At 25.7% G+C, this 23,911-nt stretch overlaps 2 protein-coding genes across 3 annotated transcripts; both read left to right on the forward strand.

The window, feature by feature from the left end:
* The first annotated feature begins 8,784 nt into the window (after positions 1-8,784).
* Positions 8,785-16,330, forward strand: LOC134833296 (venom allergen 5-like). Of its 2 annotated transcripts, XM_063847570.1 has the most exons (6): positions 8,785-9,440; positions 11,154-11,354; positions 13,580-13,734; positions 14,273-14,370; positions 15,204-15,387; positions 15,477-15,658. In XM_063847570.1, exons 1-6 carry the CDS (start codon positions 9,344-9,346, stop codon positions 15,519-15,521), a joined length of 780 nt encoding a protein of 259 aa, XP_063703640.1. In that variant the 5' UTR covers positions 8,785-9,343; the 3' UTR covers positions 15,522-15,658. The 2 variants fall into 2 exon arrangements, with proteins under 2 accessions (XP_063703640.1, XP_063703639.1); XM_063847569.1 differs by having other exon boundaries at positions 15,204-16,330.
* Positions 16,331-21,397: 5,067 nt separating this feature from the next.
* Positions 21,398-22,093, forward strand: LOC134835226 (venom allergen 5-like). The gene is made up of 2 exons (XM_063850095.1): positions 21,398-21,467; positions 21,525-22,093. Exons 1-2 carry the CDS (start codon positions 21,398-21,400, stop codon positions 22,091-22,093), a joined length of 639 nt encoding a protein of 212 aa, XP_063706165.1.
* The last annotated feature ends 1,818 nt before the right edge of the window (positions 22,094-23,911 follow it).

Below are 23,911 nucleotides of genomic sequence, written 5' to 3' on the forward strand. Positions count from 1 at the left end.
AATTCACGGATTTTTAATTTTAATTTTTATAAATTTATAAAATTAAAGAAATACCTAAGTTAATTAATTTAATTATTTATTATTTTTTTTAAATTTAATTTTAATGAATTATTTTTTTTAAATTTTTATATAAAAAATTATTTTTATAATAATATTAATATTATTATTAATACCTAATATTTTTTAAATAATTTTTTATATAAAAATTAAAAAAAATAGTTAAAATTAAATAAAAAAAAAATATTAAATTAATTAACTAATTTCTTTAATTTTATAAATTTATAAAAAATAAAATTAAAAATCCGTGAATCAAATACGATTTAATTTTTAATTAATTAATTTAATTATTTGATTTAATTTAATATTAATTTAATTAATTAATAGAAAGTCTTAAAAGTTTGCATATTTCGATCGTTGAAGGAGTTGCTTAAGCAGGGCTGCAAAAACTTATGACTTAAGCTTAAGCTTCAAAAACTTATGTGACTTAAACTTTAAATTAAGTTTTAATCCAAAGGACCTTTTGATTTAATTAGCTTTTGACTAAAGCTTTAGTTTTAGTAAAAGTTGAATTAAATCTAAAGTCAATTTTTTTTTTTAATTTCGACCAAATTTTGGGGAAAAAATTCAAATTTAATTTAATTTGCAGTTTTGACTTATTCTAATACTTAAAGCTATCTTAACTTAAGGACAGATCAGTATTCGTTAGTCAAGATTTTCTTTAGTTCTGATTTAAAGTAGACAACGTTCTCTGTTAAAAAAATTCATAATATCTTCCTTCTTAATGATATACAGGTCTGTAAAATTAAAAAAAAAATTAAACTTGTTTTTCAACATTTTTGAAGTAAACTCATTTTTTGAAAAACAATCTTTAAAACTTACCTTCTTTTAGTATCTTAGATCTTAAAAAGCAAATGTAAGTTTGTTTCATATTATTTTGACATTTTATTGAATATTTTGACACCTTTGTACCACACTGCAATTGATATAAAATATTTTCTTAAACGTTTAATTAATATCAAAAAAAATCTTACCTGATTACTTTTTACTTTAAATCAATCAAAAATCAGACCACCAAAGATCCTTTTTAAATCAAAGAAATATAAAAAATTCCATTGTTAATGCTAATTGAGGAAGACTTATAAACTTTCATTACATAAACAAATGACATTCCGTGCATGCATTGATGCAACCTTGTACCAGTTTTTCCTTGAAATGCCCCAAGAATTAATGCCTCCGAGCAAAAATGCTAAATTAGTCCAATTAAACAAACCTTTAAATCCACTTTAAATCGCGCAATGTCCCTGGTTACGTTGTGCCTTAAATAATTATCGACATTTCGTATGTAATGTTATAATTAAAGACCCAACATATGATTCGAGCCGCCAGAAATCAAAAAGAAACATAAGATTGAATAATTAAAAGATATTTATGATAATTTTCGTTGTTGTTGTTCAGTTGAATTGGTATATAATTGGTTGTTCCAGAAATTTTTTATGCACTGATTGGAGTGAACAAGAAAAGAAGAAATGCAACTTTGTAGCGCGCTACTTGCTAAGTACATATGACTTGTTGGGCTGACTGTTACACATAATATTAAATATGTTCGGCGCTCTTTCTGTACTATATATATATATTTCTTTAATAATAATATAAATTATAATAAGGTGAATCAAGCCAAGTTTGAACGCACCGAAGGTCAATATTAATTGTCTCTCGTTCAAGGTCAATGGTTAATCGGAAGTGGCAAAGGAAGAAATTTTTGATGGGAAAATTACGATTTTTTTTGAAACTATCGCAGCACGTTTTTTTTTCTTTCTTCTTTATTATTATTAATATATATATTAAATATATATGAAGAAAAAAAAGTGTATAATAAAAATAATGTTACTCGACATTAAAGAAATGGCGAAGCAAGCTGTTACATTGTTTAAATAAGTGCAACAACAAACAGAAAATTTTACAATGTCAGAAGCGAATAAATGATAATAACATGGACACACAGTGCAGCATATGATTTTATTGATATACTTTAATCGAATTTTTCTCGGCTTTTATTGTTATTTTATGCACTTACACCGCAGCGGCACGTCGCAGCTTACGATAGCAACAAGACAGACATGATAAGCACAACATGATTTTTAAATTATTTTTTTTTCTCCTTTTATTTCGTTTCTTTTATATTAATAATAAATCATTAATCTTCCGATATTAAAAGCGCGTCCCCCGAATCCAATTGAGTGCACTTATGTGCAAGTACATGCGCTTCGCTTGTTATAATTGTCATATAAAATTTGCATGAACTTTTTTTTTATCCTTCTTTATTTTATTATCGTTATTTAATTTATCAAATTCCACCGATTTTTTATTATTAATAAAAAGACATGAATTATCCGCAAACATATTTCTTCTTTTTATTACCTTCTTCACCACTGACCGAGTGGATTAAATTCACTTATTTTTTTTTATATTTTCTTATTCAGTTGTTGTATTTGCTTACCGAGATATATATTCATATATTTTTTTTTATTTCTTATTAAAAAGAAATGGAACATACGCTATGGATATAGGTAAGATAATACGAAAAAGAAGCAGAAAAAAATTGTATATCATAAATTATATTCACACATGTGCACAAATGCAAATACACGCACGCACGTGAGGGGCACACATAATGAATTTAATTCAATTTATCGATTGCGCGAATTAAAATATTGTATAGCCATGTTACACAGGTATTTTTTTACCCTTGGTATGTAAATCTGACAGATACCAGCGGTTAACTTGCACCCAATATTAATAAATCTATGAAGAGCGATTTTTTTAGTGTATTTGTGGAACAAGAAGAGACACAGGTATTTACGCCGCGATATACAGAGGGCGAGTATTTACAATTGTAACAAATTAATTAATAAATTTGAAATGAGGTTAGGCAGGAATGCTTAGAGATGGAATTGTAAGTTTTTGCTAATTCAAGTTTTTATCAATGTTGTAACATTTTTATATCTTTGTTAAATTTAACATTAACTATTGTCACAAATTTTACGATGATCTTTTTCTTTTTAAATGTAGTTTCATTTTTAGATGATGTTTGGGATTTCTATGTCGTTTCTTATTTACTTAGGTCATGATCGGAATTTGTTCATTTTCGTTGATCTTTGATAAAAAATCATTCAAAATTCATGATCCTCAATATATTGTTAGAGTTTAAAGACTAATAAAAGCTATATGAGACCTTTGGAAACAGCTTGGCTATCATTTTTGATGTTTGGTGCTCCATCTTTCGATGATATTTTATGTTCGCATCTAACTTCATTTAATTTTTTCTGGTTCATATTTTGATCTGAATTTCGATTTGACATAGTCTTTCAGCGTGTTCTTAAAGTTTTTCACATTTTTTATGGTCGATCACGATATCGTCTGATATCACCATGAATTTCTTCATCTTCTGTGCAGGTTCATCATTATTAGTAAATTTTTGCCCATACTCAAGAACAATTATTTGTCTAATGGCATCTTGTAATTCATGAGAACACACAATATATATTCATCAAGAGTAGTACATGAAGAGCTTAAAGGTCTTAGTAAATGTGTTTTGTCATAAAAAGCTCTATGTGCCTCATCTCGTGTATAGTGTTTAACAGGAGTATGATTATTTTCCCTTAAGTTTTGAAGAATTTCTGTTTTAGATACAAAAGGCAAATGTAATAGTCTGTCCCACTATCGCTAATGTCGTGACTTCATGAAAGTTTCGGATAGATCCATATTTAGTGAAGAAAAACATCCAGTTAGCAACAACTTGGTTTATCATTTGTGGTCACAATGAATTATTTTTCATGATTGTACAATCTGTTATAAAGTTCCTCTAGTTTAAGTTCATCTGAAAAATGTTTGCATCCTTTAAAGATACTAGTGTGATCATATTAAGTTCTTCTAAACATATCATAATCTCTTGGAGCTTTCTTTTTCAACTTGCTTGGTTCATCTGTACTTTATTTTTCATGTTTTTGGTCGTAGTGTCCTTATAAGCCAGTTTGGGTAAGTAATCATTATCGCAGTTCTATTTTGTGAAAAAATCTTCTTAAGTTATCCAATGCACTAAAAGAGACTAAAAGACAAATATTTAAAAAAAATAAAGATAAAAGCTTACATAAAAATTTTTATGGGTTTAAAAAGATTTATTTTATTTAAAGATGTTTTTAACTTAAAAATCTTACCAAATTTCAAAGATTATTTCATCAGCTTATATTCAAAGAAAATATCTGAATTTTTATCTGAAAATAATAAAATAAAAATCAAAAAAATTTTTTTAAGAATCCAACTTACCTGCCTACTGCGCCGCTTCAATAACAAACAAAAATTTCCTGCTCCACTTTATGTGCGCTATTATTGTTGATTTCGTATCATAATGTTGCCTTATTTAATAAAATAATTAACATATTATAAATTTTTAATCAGATTTTATACAGACACACACATCTCAACATATACCATTGCATTTTATTGAACAAATCAAATCAAAATATTAATTTATTTTAATTGATTGGTGAAATATATAAATATTTTGATTTTTACTTGAATCTCGTTCCGTTCGCGCTTTTTGTTCGCGATCTCTGCGCGAAGCGAAAACGGAACAGGAATAAATTAGACAATTTGGATTCGAGTCGATGGCCTTTCTTCGCGATCCAGCGATCAATACGAAAACGTGTGATGTAGGTCTTAAATCTTGAAACTTGCTGAGAAGAAGCAAAAAAAAAACTGTGTGGAAAATGAGTCATACCTACATGATCGCTATATTATCTCTCCTCTTTGTCGTTTGGCGTGAATTGTTGTTATATTTTATTGAAAGTTGTAAATTATATATTAAGTGTTACTCTTGATACTTTTTTTTTGCTTTGTTTCTCGTAACAAATTTATGTGCGTTCATGTTTTATTGTCATCATCATCATGTCTTCTTCATTTTGTGAGTGACTCACATGTGAACCAACCTCATAAAGGTGAGAGTTGGGATGAGCAGGCGCGCGCGCGATTGACGTAAATCCGATCAATTTGGGCGATATATCAATAAAAAAACTGACATAATTCCCGTAAATTGATTTTTTCACTTTGGTCTTTTTTTATTTTGGCAATTAACAGGAACTGAAACGTGCGCGAACCCTGACATCACATTTTTTTATTGATTTATTACCGTTACTTACGTCGATTTCTTGATACCGGGAAGCTGCGATTTTCTGAAAAAAAAGAAGAAGAAAAAAGGTAACGTCATATTTCTTTAAAAATAATAAAAAAAAATGATCAACAAAACGCAGTCAGATTATTCAGCTTTTATGGCTTAGCAACAAAAAATGTGTTTTTGGAAAAAATTAGAGGATCAGCGTCACTAACAACGGATGAATCACAATTTCTATGCAGGTAGGTAAAAAATGTTCCTTTCTACTAAATTTTTTGAGTTTTGTGTTTGCAATAAAAATAAATTGATTTCATTACTGAAATTACCAAATAAAATCAATTTATTTACTTGCGTCATGGAAAAATATTTTTTTTTCTTCAAAAATAAAAGTCATTCAACTTTTCTTAATATTATCTTTTTTTGATAATATTACATTTCTTTCAATATCGCAAAAGCGATAATCTTCGTTGATCTCTTTTTATAAAAATAAAATTTTTAAAAAAATCTTCACCAAAATCGTACTTTCGAGACCTAAGACACTAAATGTATTTTTGATCAACTTTGAAAGTAAATCGAATTTTTTCAACATATTTTTTGCTGTTAATCAGGCGGTCATTAAAAATATTCATTTTAATTTATTATATTTTGTTTTTATTTTTTTTTTCGATGAAAACATGTATTTTCTCTCCGCTTCTTCTCTCTCTCTTTTTGCATTATTTTGTTTTGATCCAAAAAAAGCAAAAAAAAACTGATCGTGCCAGGCACAATTCTGACGATAAAATTCTGTGTAATTTTCAGACTCATCTAGAATATCCGAAGAATTTATCGTGATTTATCGGTTGACATTAAGAGGCACGTCTCGCGCGCTTATCGTCTAATAACCTCCATATAAGGTGACAATATTTCATGTCAAAACTGACCTAGGTACGATAACGCTGTTATACTTTGTGCAAAAAAAAAAACACATTTCGGCACGTAATTTTGTTCCCACAGAGCTTAAGTGATGGATAAAAATCGGCGATGACCTAAAAAGTAATAGCTTTTAAGGAAATTTTATTGGTTGGATTTCTAGTTTTTATCTTTTTTTTTGTTTCTTTTTCTCTTCTTTTAGTCCATTATCGATTTTTTTTATCGATCGGCTGTTAACCCTTTACCTGTTATTTTTTTTGCAATTCTGAATTTGCCAAAGTGTGAAAATTGTTAATTTTATATAATCCCCTTATTATTGATACATTTATTGACATAAATTTGAATTTTACGCAAAAAAATATGTTTTATTTTCACTCAAGTGTCCATCAGCACGTCGAATTTGCTGATTTTTACAGAAAATACGACCATCTCAAAAAATAAAAAAGAGTCGACGACAAACATATAAACTTTTTAAGCTTCTTTGCATATATTTGAAAGACCAAAAAATAATATTTAACGAAAAAAAAACGAGAGAAATGGAATATTCATTTTTTTTTCAGGCAAAACTGGTTTCTTATCAACTCTTAAGCACAGCACTGACAGGGCATGTGTTATTTTTTCTTGGAATTTTGCGGTGTAAATTAATTTTTGAGAGATTTTTTTGGAACATCTGTGGAAATAAATAATCTGTATGGTAATTCATTTAAATTGATGTTCATTCATTAATAAATGCATTGAAAGTGCACTCGACAGGGTAAAAGTGTATTTATGTAGAGGGAACAATTAAAAAAAGCGTACAACACACCTTTAATTGCACTCTGGCTGGAGATGTAAAAAAAAAATATTATCACAATTACATGCAATTTAGGGAGAATAATTGCGATTTTATTGTTAATCATTATTACCATTTTGTGCCTTTTATGGGTAAGGTGAACATCATCATCAGTGTGTAAGTACTTTACTGAACTGGACAACTAGGCACTATATTTTATCTTTTGTTCGTTCCTTTGCTTTTTTACTTACTTTGGTTTTTGTATTTTTTGAAAAATTTCGTTCAAGGTTGAAATTTTTGGTCTGTCTGTTTAATTTTGGAAATTGACAAGAGGTTAAAAGACAAAAATTTAAGAAGTAATTTTTTGGGATTGAAGCTCAAAACGAAAACTCGAAGTCATAATAATGGGTAAGTTACTTTTAAATATTTATCATTATATTAAATTTTAATCATAAACTATTTTAGGTTAAAATATATCAAAGGATAATGAACAATAGGTGCAATTCACAAGGCGGAATTTTAAGAAACCATAAGCTGAGAATGCAGATTAGAAACATCCTCACTGAAGAAGCCTGACCGGTTTTCAAGCAACCTCCGGCTTTTAAAAATAAAGTCCTAAAACCATGATGTTACAGAGAATATTTTTTTGCTATATATCAATTGTCTGAAAAGTGTTAAAAGAAAATTAAAGGAAACTTTTGATCATTGCTATAACTATGGGAATCATAATGATGGACAATATATCAAAGGAAGTTGAAATTAGTTATAAAATATTTCATACACTTTTTACTCTAACAATTCATCGACATCAAATTATAATTCTTAACGTATATCAGCCAGTCTAAATGAAAATAATGCATGACGCTGTTCATATGAAAGTCAAACAAAGGGAGATCAAGTGAGAACAATTAATGAGACTAGTTTCAAAAACTCAATGAGTTGCAGAAAATTATGCTGTTGCTGTTACTGAGGAAAAATCAGTTAAATATCAACAATGACTTACTATCAAAACAATTTAAACAACAGAAGTTATTTTATCAAAATTCTTACACAAGCTAAAATTGGTATTTTAACTATCTTCGACTTTTTTGATATAACTTACATTGATACTTACCATTTATTTTATTGATATTATATATTTCACATTAGATTTTAGGATCCGCGATAAAGCCATTAATTTCTTTAACTTTTAAGCTTTTTTATTGATAATTCTCTAATCATTCTGTAGTTTTTGGTTTTTTGTTAAAACATATCATAAAATACGCTCAAGTCCTTTGAAAATTTTCCTTACCAAAAGTCCTTAAACGTTTATTGTTTTATTGCGTATCGCAGTACATTCATTAAACCCTTACCATGTAACAACATTATTGAAACACGGCTACCGAGCCCTTGTAAATCTTATCCGCATACTCCAAGAAAGCAATTTCAGAACATTTTCTTTTTTTTTAATCCAAAAATCATTCTTTACCGTTTGTCATTCTTTTTTGGGTGAGCATTTGTATTTTTTTTTCAAAATATATTTTATTATTATGACTAACACAGAAAAATTATCCACTTTTTAACGTACATAACGCGACAAAAAAGAGGTGCGTATGGAGATCATCAGCCGATCGCTTCACATATATCGATCTCAATAAAAATAAAAATGCTCATATACCTGCCTACCGATCGCTACCTCTATATACATATGTGACATGCGATCATCTGCGTGTGTACAATTTATTTTACACTCTTTTATACAGCATCGCTTGTCGTTTTGGCATATATACACCGCAGAGTTATATATTAATTGATAAAACCTGTACGATTGCTGGATCACGGTTAAAAAAGCGAACAAAAAAACTTATATAAACAACGGCGTAAGATTTTGCAATACCATTTGTCGCCGATATGTCTGCTTATTAAGATTGGCTCTCTCTCTCTTAAATATAAAAAAGTAGAAAAAGTTGACAAAAATTTCACAGAAAAAAATATTTTTAAATTGCAATTAAAAAATTGAAAAGTATTAAATTAAAAAAGTGAAATAAAATTTTTGTGGTGACATAAAAAGTGTTTTACAATAAATTAAAATTTAAAAAAAAATTCTAACAAATTATTAACAAAAATCTGGCGCTAACAAATTATTCCGCCAACTTAAATTAATTTACAAAAAAAAAATCGCCGCCAAAGAGTGTCCCAATTCAGTAATTTATAAAAAATAGACGCAGAAGTTCATAAAATTAAAAGTTAAATAAAGTCATTAAAGACAGCAGCGGAGAAAACGAAAAAAAAAAATTAAACGCAAGTGCAATAAAAAACTGATAAAAGTGAAGAGTAAAAAAAAAGTCGCTGAAGGACTCTTTTTTTTATCATCAAGTTCAATTAGTGCAGTTGATTGATTAACTTATATAAAAAAATTTTTTTTTTCTCTTGCACAACGATTTTTGTGCACGATATATAATTTTCTTGTCTCTCACCCTGTCGACGTCGAATTGTCTGCAAAACGCGTGATCAAAATGTCAAAAACGACGCATAAAAAATTATTATTTGGACTTGTGCTGATCGGTACTTGCATCGTATCGATTGCCGGATGCCGAAATGGTCAATTAATATGTAAGTGTCTCCAACGCGTCTTTTTATTATTATTTTATCATTTTTTTCTTTTCTTTGCGACAACTTTGCGAAAAACAAGACATGTTGAAAAAAATCGAACAGAAAAAAATTTAATAATAATTATCTGACATGAACTACTGGCTGGCGAGTGTATGAATATTGAATAAGTGCGTTTATTACATGAGAATGGCATGACAGAGAGAACACTTGATGACAGGTTATTTGTAATAATCAGAATAAATATTGATAAATGTTTTAAGTTTTTTTTTCTCTTTATAAATTTATTAAATAAATAAATAAAAAATTCTTAAGTCAAGGTTTTAATTGAAGTTTAAATATTTATTTAAAAATCGATTAATAAATAAATAAAAATATTTTTTTTATTTATTCGCAAAACGGAAAAAAAATTAAAAATTAAAAAAAATTATAAATTAATAATAATTTAATTTTAAATAAATTTATTTAAAGAATAATTTAAAAAAATAAATATTTAAAAATATTTTTTTAAATTCGCAAAAGAAAAAAAAATAATTATAAATTTATTAAAATTAAATTAAAATTTTAATAAATTAATTAAAAGAATTAAAAATTCTTAAGAATTTTACTTAATTAAATTTTTTAATTAAATATTAAATATTTATTTAAAAAAATAATTAATAAATAATTCAAAAAATATTTTAAAAAAATATTCGCACCTTTTTTTAAAAAAAAACGTACGTCAACAAAAAACTAATAATAATAAAAAAAATAAAAAATTTCGAAAAAATCCAGCTAGTTCTCACACGTAAAACCCAAGTGAAATAGAACATGTTATGCAAATGTAATGCTAAAAGACGTAATCAATAAATTTAATCTCAATTTATTTTACGACCGATTTTTTTATTTGCATTTTGATATTCGCTAAACGATCGTTTTTGGATATTTTTTTGCTGCCAAAAAAATAAATAAAAAAAATTTAACGTTAATTTTTGAAAATTTTAGTTTACATAATTTAGTGTGACAACAAGGGGCAGTTCCCTATGATTTATTAGAAAAAAATTATTTATAAAAATTTCACTGGATTATCTATTTTTATTTTTTTGCAAAAAAAAAATATTAAAAAAAAATTGCGAATTTTTGGTGCGGGTCAGGTCATGATCACAAAACACTCCCCTGTCATTAGAATTGATATCAAGCGGTGCTTGCTTAGTTAACGATAATGAGATGTTAATGTATGTGTGACTCGAGTTGAATGGATTTGACTTTTATGTATAATTTTTTTTTTGCTTCTTCTTCTCCAAAAAAAAAATATAAATAATAATAATAAATAAAGAAAAAAAAAAATGGAAAAAAAATTAAAAACATAAAAAATAAAAGAAAAATTTGCATATTGTCAGATGAGAGGAGCCATCTCCAGTCTCCATGCTACTTTACTTGACACAAGCGAGACGATATAGAACTTTTTTTTTTTTTGTTTTTCGACTGTCGTCAATCGATAAAAACTTGACTTTTTTCGTGCGAGTTGAATGTGAACGAGTTGAGTTGATGAGAAGAGCCTTGAATGGTTTTGCGCGACGATAACAAGAACATCTGTTAGAACATCACACGAGACACTCGATTCTTTTGTGATAAGCGACATTTGCCGAAACCAGCTCGTCTCTGCCTCGATGCTGCACGCATTAACAATAAATCATTCTTCGTTTCATGGTCATTCAATTTTTTTTTTTGTTTCAGCGGACGGCTTAAGCGAGGAGGAAAAATATGAAATTCTGCGGGAACACAATATGCTGCGACAACAAGTGGCAATGGGACAAGTTTCGGGACAGCCGGGCGCCTCAAACATGCAAGAGATGGAATGGGACGAAAATCTTGCACGCAGAGCTCAACAATGGGCTAGTCAGTGCATTTATGAACACGACCCCAATCGATTCGATGGTAAGTTCTGCTGCATTATTTTTGCGGATTAATTTTTTAAATTGGGATATATTGGTTCGTTAGCTTTTTATTGTTTGCGTTAATAAACAGCCAATCGTGCGTTTTGTGCACACACAAAAAATTCAAAGTTATGAAAATGTTTTCACACGAACGGCATACGTGTAGCGGCGATAAATGAAAAACAAATAAATAAATTAATTATGTAAATCAAATTTTATTTGGTGACTGAATACAACAAACAAACAAATAAACGTTCCGTTGAAATTTGTAGGGTGAAACGATGATTTAAAAAAAAAAATAAAAATTCTATTCTATTGATTTTAAATTAAAATAATTATTTACCAAATTTTTATACTTTATACTAATTAATAAAAAAAATATTTTAAAAATCTAAAGAATTTTTCAATAAATAAAAAATTTTCAAGAAAGTTAAATTTTATTAAAAATATTAAAAATTTAATGAACTTTAATTTATGTTTTTTAATGTAAAAAAAATCAGAATTGAATTTTTATTTTAAAAATTCAAAGAATTTTTTAATAAATGAAAACTTGTCAAAAGAGTCAAAATTTATAAAAAAATTTAAAAATAATGGATATTTAATTAAATTTAATAAATTCGTAATTAATTTATTCTTAAGAAATTTAATTTTAATAAAAAAATTAATTTATATTTTTATTTAAATTATTTAAATTAATTTTTTTCCAATTAGATAAATAAAAAATTTATAAATAAAAAAAATAAATATTTTTATTCAACCCAATTTAACAAAAAAACAAATTTTATTCTGAATGATTTTAATAAAAATCTAAATTAATATTTAAATTAGATTTTTAATTAAAATTAAATTTATTTATAATAAATTAATTATGAATTTTTTAAATTTAAAAAAATCTTTAATATTATAAAATAAAATTTTTAATATTTTTTAAAAATCTCGACTTTCTTAACAAGTATTTATTTATTAAAAATTATTTTAAATTAAAAAAAAAATTAAAATAAAGAAAATAATTAAAAACAGCAGTTTTCAACAATTTATTTAAATTTTTCTACAATTAAAAAAAAATAAATTAAAGTTCATTAATTAAATAAACTAAAAAAATATTTTTTTTTAATTTATAAAAAAATAATAATATTAATTAAATTAAAAACGAAATTAATTAAATTCAAAATTATTATAAATATGAATTAATAATTTTTAAACAAATAATTTTAAAAAAAATAATTTAATTTTGTTTTCTTATTTATTAAGAAAATTAATTTTTATTTTCATTATTTATTATTTCATTATTTATTATTTTTCATTATTTATTTTCACCCTTTTTTGATAAAATTAAGAAAAAAAATATAGAAAATAAAAATCGGCTTGAAATATTATAACAAATTTTATTTCATAATTAATTAAAACTAAATTCTTCTCGAATTATCAAATCTGTCACGAACCTTTAAAAAAAATTTTTTTTTCAAACCACAGGAAGTTCAAATTTCTGCCTCAGGCTAAAAAATACAAAATCATGTCAGCCCGGAATTCGCGATTGTATTTAAATTGCAATATTATTTTATTTCTAAATAAATTCGAAGGTTGACGCAAAAACTCAAAATTATCATAGAAAGTTACTCATCACCCTTGGTAACTTTTCTTCCCTGATTGAAAAAATAATTGATTTCTCATCGATATCACGTGATTTATTTGCTTTAGTCGCTCTTTACATGTGTAATAATGAATAATGAATCAATAACAAGTTAACAACATTAAAATTTTTTTTTTCATGGTCAATATCATATTTATTATAAAATAAAAATGTAAATCCTAGTAACTTGTGGGCAGGCACGTGCCTGACATTTGAATGAATTGAATTGAATTTGCTCGATTGATTCATTCAGTTCCTGAAATTAAAATTGAAAAAAAAAATTAAAAAAATCGAGAAAGCTCGAAGCAAATAAATTATGATGGTAATTAAGACAAAAAATTTAAACGAGACCCCCTCGCAGTTAATTTATGGCAATTAGACATAAACATATATTTAATTTTTGAAAAAAAAAAAATTTTTTAAATGATCAAGCGCACGCACAGCATGAAAAGCGATTTAAAATAATTCTTTTTATTTTATTTTTTCGCAAATCGTCGAAAATTATGTATGATTTACGTTAATTGTTTGTTGTTTAAGTCACCTTAAAACAAGGTTTTTTTTATAATTTTTTTAAAATATTTTTTTTTTAATTCCAGATCGTTTCTCAATTGGACAAAATCTGGCGATTATCTGGAGTAGTGCTCCTTTGCAAGAGGGCGATTTTCCGGGACGCGTCAGAAAATGGTTCAACGAAGTGAACATCTATACCTGGGGTCAAGGATGGACTGTTCGTACCGGGCATTATTCACAGGTGAGTTGTCACTTTTTTTTTTATCTCTTTTTCAACGAAAAAAAGCTTTGAATAGATTTTTTCCTTCCTTCTTTTGTATGACTTTCTTTATCGCTTAAATGCGACATAAACCGTTTATTTTTTTGTGGGTCAGAAAAAAATTAATGTTTTTGTCGAGATTTTTTTGTCCTGAAAGATTTAAGGTAAAAAGAATGTTTTCTTTTAATCTTTGGACAAAAGAAAAGAATCTCCCGGATTTTCTGAAAAAAAAAATAAAATCATAAACAAAATTTTATTTACCATTCATGGAGTTTTCTCCTTTTTTCTTATTTTTTCTCTTAAATGCTTTTTTTCTGATTATTTAATGGCTTGCTTCGGTAAATAAATAGAAGACAAGAAAAAAATAAATGAGAGCAAAAAAAAAAGTGAATAGAGCAAAATAAGTGGAAAACTAATTAAATAGAGATTTTGTGAACGTGGACATAAACAATTTTCTTTCTATTCGCTTTCTATTGAATGAACGATTAAATGACTTTTTTCTTTCGTTTATCTTTTACAGATGATTTGGGCCGGAACAAACCTAGTTGGTTGTGGCTTCTCATACTATCGTGCCCAGGGACGTTACAACAAGTTGTACGTTTGCAATTATGGACCAGCGTAAGTATTTTTTTATATATTTATTTTTTTTAATTTAAAAATAATTTTATATTAAAATTTGAAGTTTTCTTAAATTTAATTTAAAAGTTTCAAAAAAATCTAAAAATATTTTTTTTATTTAAAATTATTTATTTTTATTTTTATTATTTAAAAATTATTAGAGTTTTTTTAAGTCATTAAATTATTTGAATTTTGATGAAAATTTTCAAAATGAAAATTTTAAAAATAATTTTTTATTAATAATAATTTTTTCAACTTTTTTTTTAATATTTTTAATTAATTAAATTTTTAATTAATATTTATTTATTTTTTTAAATAAATAATAATTTATTTTAATTTATAAAAAAAAATTATTTTAAATTATATTAATTTTTTCCAAAATTATTAAATATTAATTAAATGAATTAAAAAAATAAATTTAATTCAAAAAAGAAAAATTCATATAAATTAATTAAATTAAATATATTAAAATATTTTTTTTTTATTTTTAAATTATTTTGTTAATTTTATTTAAATTTCTTTATTGAATTAAATGATTTTTTTAAAAAAATTATTTAATTTTTTTTTAAATTTTGTAAATTTAAATAAAAAAGTTGAATAATCAAAAATAACTATAAATAATTTTAAAACTATTTAAAATTTTAAAATTTAATTTACAAAAATAAAAAATTTAAAAAAAAAATAAATTTTAAATAATTAATTAAAAGCTTCATAATTAAAAAAAAAATAAATTTTTCCCAATTTAAAAAAATGTTTAATTTTATAATATCAAAATTTCAGTAAAATTTTTATAAAATACAATTTTTAACATTTTTTTTCTTTCTTCCGCACAGTGGCAACGTCGCAGGTCGCCTTCCGTACCAGCCAGGATATCCAAAATGCACGGGCTACGGCATGCACACCTCGAAGGACTACCCGGGACTGTGTCGCATCGATGACTACGAGAACACAATTGACGGCAAGCCCTACGTGTACAGCCCCTATGACTCACGTTATTCGCGGCCGGGTTCAAGTTCGGTTAGTAACACTCATAATCAGTATAATAATAATAAATTCAATCAGCTGAGAACACCATCATCAAGACCAAGTACATCTTCTCCATACAGGCAAAATATAGGTTACCAGTCTGGAGATGGTCGTCTTCCGATTAATAGCCGCCAGCAGCAGCAACAGCATCCGCAGGAGCAGCACGGAACACGGATTTACAGCACCTCTTATAGCGCGACAGCCGATGAGCGGCAATCCATTGTACCGAAACCTGCGCAAGCAGCACTCACCAATCTAAATAAGGCATTGGCTGGCTATCGATGGGATCTACTATTCAAGGACCTGCTTAAGGACTATGTGTAGGATGGAGGAAGAAAAATTGTCCATTCACATCTGATATGATATTCCGAATTATTTTTTTAGGTGACACACTCGATGCTCTCTAAAAAGACAAAAAAAAAAATAATTTTTTCAGTATTGTAAATTAGTTGTAGTAGACAATTTTTTTTCTTCTACATCAGACACACGCACGCATACCAACAAAGTAGTTGATTGTTTGTTTTTTATTATTATTATATTTTTTATATTATTAGCATATCTACAATAATATTTTGTTGAACTAGTATTTAAACTGACATAGCGCTTATAGAGAAACAGAGAAATACGATTTTTAATGATATAACTGAACTACACCCTGGAGGTGATCAACGCTGTATCAATGCCTGGAAAAAAGAAAAGAAAAGGTTTTTTCCAATTAAAAAAAAATAATTAAATTAATTAAAATAATCCCGACTAATGTTAGAGTAGCAAGTAAATAGATATTTTTTATATATAGTTTTTACCTCTCTCTGTCTCGTTAGTTAGTTAAGAAGTTTAAGTCCATAAAAAAATTTCGACCTTTCTATTAAAAATTATATTTTTTTTTTCTAAAGTAAAATTCAATTAATTAAATAAATAATAATTTCGAAAATGACAATGAATTATTTAAAAAATTTTTTATCTAATTAAAAATATTTTTATAAATTTTTTTAAAATCTTTAATTTAATTAATTAATTTTTTAAAAATATTTTATTTAAAAATTAATTATGAATTTATTGAAAAAAAAATTCTAAATAATTTTTTAAAAATTTTTATAAATTTTTGAATGAATTTCTAAATTTTTTTAATTATTAATTCATTTAAATAATTAAAAAATATTTTTAAATTAATTTCTTAATTAAAAAAAAAATTAAATAATTTAAATTTTTAATTTTTCAATTAAAAAAAAATAATTTTGTTTAAAAATTATTTATAAATTCATTTAAATAAATAAACAACTTGAATGAATTTTTAAATTAATTTCTAAATTTTTCAAAAAAATATTTAATTTAAATAATTAAAAAACTAATTTTATTTAAGAGTTTTATTTTAAAATTATTCAAATTTTTATTTTCTAAAAAAATATATTTTTTTAATTTAAAAAAAAAAAATAAATTCAAAAAATTCCTGTCAAAATTACTTTATGGACTTACTCAGTAAAAAAAAAATCGAAAAAATTTTCACCACCAAATAAGAGACAATTTTCTTTTCTTTTTTTCTCATTTCATCACGAAAAAAAAATCTTCTCTTTTTAAAAAAATAAATAATATTTAATTTTAGTAGTAAATAAAATATATCGAACCCAAATTTTATATTAATTTTAAAAAAAGATATTAGCAATTAATGAAGATTAGCTTTAAATGTATTAATGGATCTTGTGTAAACGAAAAAGTCATATATTAGTGAGTGATTCGCAAAAGATTCAATCACTTTGCAAATGTGAGGAAAAATAAAAAAAATGTATGAAAGAAAAATATTAAACAGAAATTAAATTTGAGTGTTTTCTTCCGATTCGCGCGAATTTTTCTCACGAGTTTTGCAATTTCCGCTTCATTTTACGCATTTTGTTGATTGGTTATATAAGTTTTGCGAAATCTTCCCCCATTTTTTGCCATTAACCAACCAATTTCTTCGAATTCAATCAGGAAATGAACCAGACACGAAGAACTTTTATTGTGGAAGTTGATGACCTTATGTCAAAAAATTAGTTTTTTTCCCATTCTAATTTTTTTTTCTAGAAATCCATTCACATTTTTTTTTTCGATGGCTTCTTGAATAAATTTTGATGACTCAATAATGGTTCTGATCGTAAAATTAATTTATTTTGTGACAGATAAAAGTTGAAATTCTTGTAAAGATTTAATGATATGCAGGAGATTTGCATCAATCATTTTCGTTGTGTCGAATTGGAGTTTAAACGAAATTTCAGTGGCGATTGATTAATCAGGGAAATAATTTTGACAGTTCAAGGGAAAAAAGAGATATTTGCGGTAATTCGCGTGTGGTTTGGTAGATTGGACAACAGGTGACAGCATGTTGATTTTTTTTGTTCTCGAAAGTTTTTTAGTGTGGGAGTTTATTGAAAAAATTATTTTATTTGACTTTAATTTAATTTATTCGTTTTATTTCTAGAAAGTGCGAAAATTTTATTTTATTTTATTTTATTTTATTTTATTTTATTTTATTTTATTTTATTTTATTTTATTTTATTTTATTTTATTTTATTTTATTTTATTTTATTTTATTTTATTTTATTTTATAATTTTTTAATAATATTTTATTTTATTTTATTTTATTCATTTTTATTTTTTTATTTATTTTATTTTATTATTTTTTTTTATCTTAAAAATTGTAAAATTATTTAAGCAAGTTAAAAAATTATTTTTTTTTTAATTTTTACGAATTTCATTCCGATTATCAAGTAAAATTTTCTGAATAATTATTTTTAAGCCGTTAAGTATGCAATCAACTTTTCTTTTATTAACTCTATTTCATTTCGATTCGTCGTCAGATTTATTCTCTTAAAATTTTGAGATAAAACCCTGTCTTAACAATTATTTCATTGAAAAATAATTAAATTTTATTTATAATTTTTTTTTCTAATTTTCTTTTTAACAGATTCAAAAATAAACAAATTTCTATATGAAATAATTTTAATTAAAATTAATTTATTTATTAATTTAATTTAATTATTTTTAATTTTATTTAAATTTTTTAAATTTATTTTAAATTTTAAAGAAATTATTTATTTCTATCTAAAAGTCACTCACCCATTCATTCAAAACACCTAAAAATCTAAATTAAACGATGCAAATTTAATATCTCACACGTGTTTTGTTCATCTAACCATGTATCTAACAAAATATGCAAATTTCATTCAGAACATTCAAATTCTTTCGTATAAACAATATTTTTGGTTATTTATTGCCAATAAAGTAAAAAATCTCTCGCAGACTCAGTGGTGGCATGCTAATGTATCGAATATGTTAATTATGTAGATCAAGATCGAAAACTTCGAAAGTAGCAGTTCTGATTTTGTATTTAATTTTATCTTTTTCTCGTGTTTTTCACTTGTTGCCTGGAGAAGATTCATTTTTTGTTTAATTTTTTTTTTTTAGAACATACAAAAAAATTAAAATAAAAATGTTTCGAAAGAATATTTAATCAATTAGTAAGCGTGTGGTATAGAATGAGCATAAGCAAGGACCAATGAACGAATGACTTAAATTTATGGGCATGTTTGTTGTGGTTCGTATATTTTTTTTGTTTCGTATTTTGGTCATTTTTTATCGTTAATAAAGAAAGACAAGAAAAATTCTCGTGCTGTTATGCTGGATAAATTATTATTGGCAACAATGTTTGTGAGTCACAACACGAAATGAAGACGCAGACAGTTTGACGGCGAATTGTTTCGTTGAAAATTCAGGTTTACAGGAAAATTTCGATGATACGATGCGTCGCCAAACTGTCTCGAAATGAGTTTTAAGTTGTAATTTTTTTTTTTAATAGAAAACTTATGTAAATTTTGCAACTTTTTTTACATTTGATCGTATCAGCTTGTAGCAACTGTTTAAAAATTCGTCAATTAATAGATATTTTGGACAAACTTTTACCAAAAAAAGTTATCAGATAAAACTTAATTTTTTATGGACGGCACATGTGTCGCTTAATTCCTCGTGTGAGGTGTAAATTTTTTACTAATTCTAGCATTTTTGTATTTGCTCGTGTTGTTACCGAGCATGGTGTGTATTATAAGTTCTTCTTTGAAAAATTTCTTGAAACGAAATTCAAATATGAAAAAAAATTGAAAAATTGATAAAAGAATATAAAAACAAATAAATTTTCCTTAAATAATTCTTTTTTGAAATCTTTACATATGATTTCTGAAAATTAAAATAAATTTTATTAAAGATAAGTTAAGAATAGTTGTTTCTGGGAGATCAAGCCGAATATGTAAAAAATAGTACTGAGTATTCTACCAATTTAATTTTTGTTTAGGGTAAGGGTGAATTGAATTGACTACTTTCGTTTATCATTGTCATATGAAGCCATTATTTGAATATGTTTGGTGCATCGAAATATAGTGAGAAGTTCTCATATTTGAGCTTTAAGTTCATGTTATGTCGAAGAAAGAGTAAAACGCCTGTTGTTCGTTTGAATAGTGAAGATCAAAAGAGGACGAGTCCGCTAGAGAACGGTGCTTTTACAGCCGCCGCTTTCTAGCGGAAGACACTTTGACAGATTGATAATTATTGTCAGTTAGGCTATTTCAGGACGTTACAGTTCACAAACTTTGGTTCATCGATTTTGTTCATAGATTCAATTAAATGATGGGCAGATATTTAAGTTCAGCTTTGCTTCTCAGCCATGTGTTTTCAATTCTATTTGTATCAATTGTCTATGGGCATGTTCGGTATCATGAATAATATTTCTCACCAGTCTTATAGTATTAGTTTCTTATAGTATGTTGTTTAGTGTTCTGATTTATTTTGACCCATCTAAGCATTTTTAAATAGCAGGTTTTTCTTAAAAATTTTGTTTATCAAGTTTTTGGTTTTGAGATTTTGTTTAATTCTCCTGAAAAAGAAAAGAAAAGCTAAATATTGAAAATTAATTAAAAACAAAAAAAAATATTAAGTTTTATTAAAATAATTAAATTATTTAATAAAACTGTTTTTAAAAAATTTATTAAAAAATATTCTACTTGATTCAGATGATCTTCTTACCAATTTTTATGACGCCTCTATGTCTCTTCTTATTGAATGCTAATTTTTGACTGAGCTGGTACCGAAGCAAATACAAAAAAAAACTTCTAACTTCTACCATAAACGGTTCAATTTTCGAAAAAAAAAACTCACAAAATCCAGTGACGGCGAAATGTTACCACTCCATAAAATCCCTTTTGTATTCCAACTAAATCCAAATTAATTGCTGACATTACTCTTTCTCCAAAGATTAATGTCTTCTTGATAAATACCGAATTCGCCCTTTTTATTCGCTACCTTTGATTTAATTTTCGTTTTTTCTCCTCTGTATCACACATTGACAAAAAACTCAAAAATTTTATATTCTTTTTTAATTTTAATAATGTTCAAAGAAAACGAAGAACACCTGTGTGCGCTTCTTTCTTTGGCGCGATATTAATCCACAAATAAAACGAATATATTTATCAATATTTCATACAATTTTAGGTACCTTTACACCTTTTTTTTGTAGCTTTGAGTAGTTTTATCTCTTCCCCGCTTCGTGATTCATGCACGTCGATTTCCGACTTTCGGTACGATTTTTTCCGTTTTTTGTGTCGTTTTTTTTTTTTGAAAATGAGAGGAAAAAAAAGAAAAGAGGCCGAAACTGGTTTAGTTTTTGTTATGGCTTAGCTACACAGACATTTTCGGAGCCTTCTTCAGCATAGGAAGGTACAACATAGATGTAGGTAGTATGTTGACAACCAACACAGATATATGTTTTAGTTTGAAGAATTGTATAAAAGTGAGAGAGCATATCGCTTAGGAAGTTATTCTTGAGTGAAATTTTGGATTTGGAAGGCGTTTTTATTAAAAAAAAAATAAAAGTTTTAGAGACTAAAAAAATTTTTTTGGATTAAAAAAATGAATTAAAAGAGAAAAAATTGAAAAATTTAAGTTGAAAAAGAGACTTTAAAATAAAAAAAAAAACAAAAAAATGAAAGTTAATATTCTAATATTTGTGATTTCATCCATTATTGGCTTAACAGTCGGATGCAATATTTTAAGTGAGTGTTAAAAAAATAAAAAAAAATTATTAAAACTAAAAAAAACTTACCCTTTAGATTATGGAGTATCCCCAAGCGACAAACAGTTCATCCTCGACTACCACAATCGTCTTCGACAAAAACTCGCTCTCGGGCAGATCTACAATCAACCACAAGCTGCCAACATGCAAGTTCTCGTTTGGGACGACGAGCTAGCTAACGTTGCTCAGCGTCATGCCAACGGTTGCGAATATTACCACAACCCATATCGCCATATCTCGCGTTTCTACGTTGGCGAAAATATCGCTCGAATTTGGAGCAGTGACACGCCGCATGGCAACTGGAAATACATCATCGACAAATGGTTTGGCGAATACTCGATTTATCGGTGGCTAGATTGGCCCTTGACTTCCCTCAATGGGCATTACACGCAAATTGCCTGGGGCACAACTACCCGGATCGGATGCGGATATACTTATTACTTGACCCCAGGCGGCAGTTATACGCGATATTACGTTTGCAATTATGGGCCAACGGGAAATCATTATGGCGTCGGACCATACGAAATTGGAACGCCAAATTGCGCCAGATTTGGTCTCTATTACTCAAGGTATTACAACGGACTTTGTTCCTCTTATTATTATTAGTGAATTAATGTTAGGATCTAAGTGTTTTAAAGTGTAAGGCTGTGTACTTTTACGATTGTATTTTTATAAGATAAGATAGAAAAAAAAATAAACTCGAGTATTAGAAATTACTTTTTATGATTTTTTGAATTCAGATGAAATTAGCTACTGCTGTTAAAATAAAAAAAAAATTGAAGAAGAATATTCAAAATCCATTTGCAAAGACATTATCGTGTCAATAAAAGCAGCTTGTAGAACGAAACGTGAGCCATTTATTTGAATTTTTATTAATTCTGAGGAAAAATTTGACAATTGATTTTTATCTTTGATGATTTGGCGTCAAAAAGCTAAAGTAAGTTGAAATTTGCTAAATAGTTAAAAAAATATTTAGCAAAAAAACAAAAATTTTATTATTTTTTCTTAATAAAGCTATTTTGACATAATCTCAAGTCAAAGTTTGGCAAAATATCAAAAAAAATTAAATTTTTTATAAAAAATTTTCGAAGCAAAATTGATTAAAGTTTTTTGATTTATTTTTTCACTTAAATGTAAGTTTAATTTTTTTTATAATTTTACTCAATTTTAAAACTATTTAACTTTCTTAAATAAAATTTGAATTTCGAAGAAAGATAAATTTCCATAGAATTTCAAAAAATTTTTAATATTTTTGTACAAAAATTTTTTAATTTTGAGAATTTGATTTATTTTGGCATCCAGAACAAAAGCTTCAACTTAAGGGTTAAATTTTGATTTTTTATGATTTTCATAATGAATTTAAATATGATTGGAAATTTACTGTCAAAATTGGTATTTTCATTATCTTTTTGATAAATTCTCGTTCTAAAAGTAAAAATAGTAAAAAAAATTAAATTTTTAACTTTTTTTAACAATTTATTTTTAATTTTAAGAAAAAAATATTGCCTACTAAATTTTATTTTTTTTTTGAACTTTAGGCCGCTACAAATGAAAATCAAAAATAAAGTCCGATGCCCCATTTTAAAAGTCAAAAATCCAATGGGGCAAAATAAAAAAAAAAGTTAAAAATTTTATAAAAATTGATCGTTTTTGGTGTATTTTTATAATTTTTCAAGACATTTTCAATAAAAATTATAAAAAATTATCAACTGCTCTAATTTTTGTTGTTTTTTTCTAATTTTTGAATTTTCTTCTCTAAAAATATTTTTCATAAAATTACTGAATTTTTCTTTTTCAAATTTTTTTGACAGTTATTTTTTATGAAATTTTAATTTTTCAATTTTTTACTTAAAATGATCTAAAATCAATTTTTAATTTAAAAATTTCAAAGAAGATAGTTAAAAAACAACAAAAATGTTGATCAACGAAAATTGCTAAAATTTTGTCATTTTGTATGAAAATAAGTATTTCAATTTTTTTTTTATTTTCAAAAATTTTGGACTTTATTTTTGATTTTCATTTAAAGCGGCCTTAGATTAAAAAAAAATTAAATTTTTAAAAAACATTTAAAATAAAATTATTTTTTTTTTAATAATATATTTTATGGTTGTTTTATAATCAGAAAATAAAATTTAATGCTCTGGAAAAAAATAAATTTAATAAATTTTGGTTTTAAAATCGTCAAAGAAAATTCTGAAAAAAAAATTTCCCATGAAAATTCGATAAATTAAATTGAAAATTAACGAATTTTAGACCTCACAAAAAGTTCTACATTTTTTTTTTTGAATATTAAAGAATTTAATATCTCTTTAATCCATTAAAAATGTGTCTCATAATCCAATAAAGAACTCGTGTCAGACCACCTCGTAAAAATAACACTTTAAATTTATCTCTGGCGAGTATCAAAAAATCCTAATTTATGCG

The sequence above is a fragment of the Culicoides brevitarsis genome, chromosome 3 (assembly GCF_036172545.1).
Source record: "Culicoides brevitarsis isolate CSIRO-B50_1 chromosome 3, AGI_CSIRO_Cbre_v1, whole genome shotgun sequence".
NCBI lineage: Eukaryota > Metazoa > Arthropoda > Insecta > Diptera > Ceratopogonidae > Culicoides > Culicoides brevitarsis.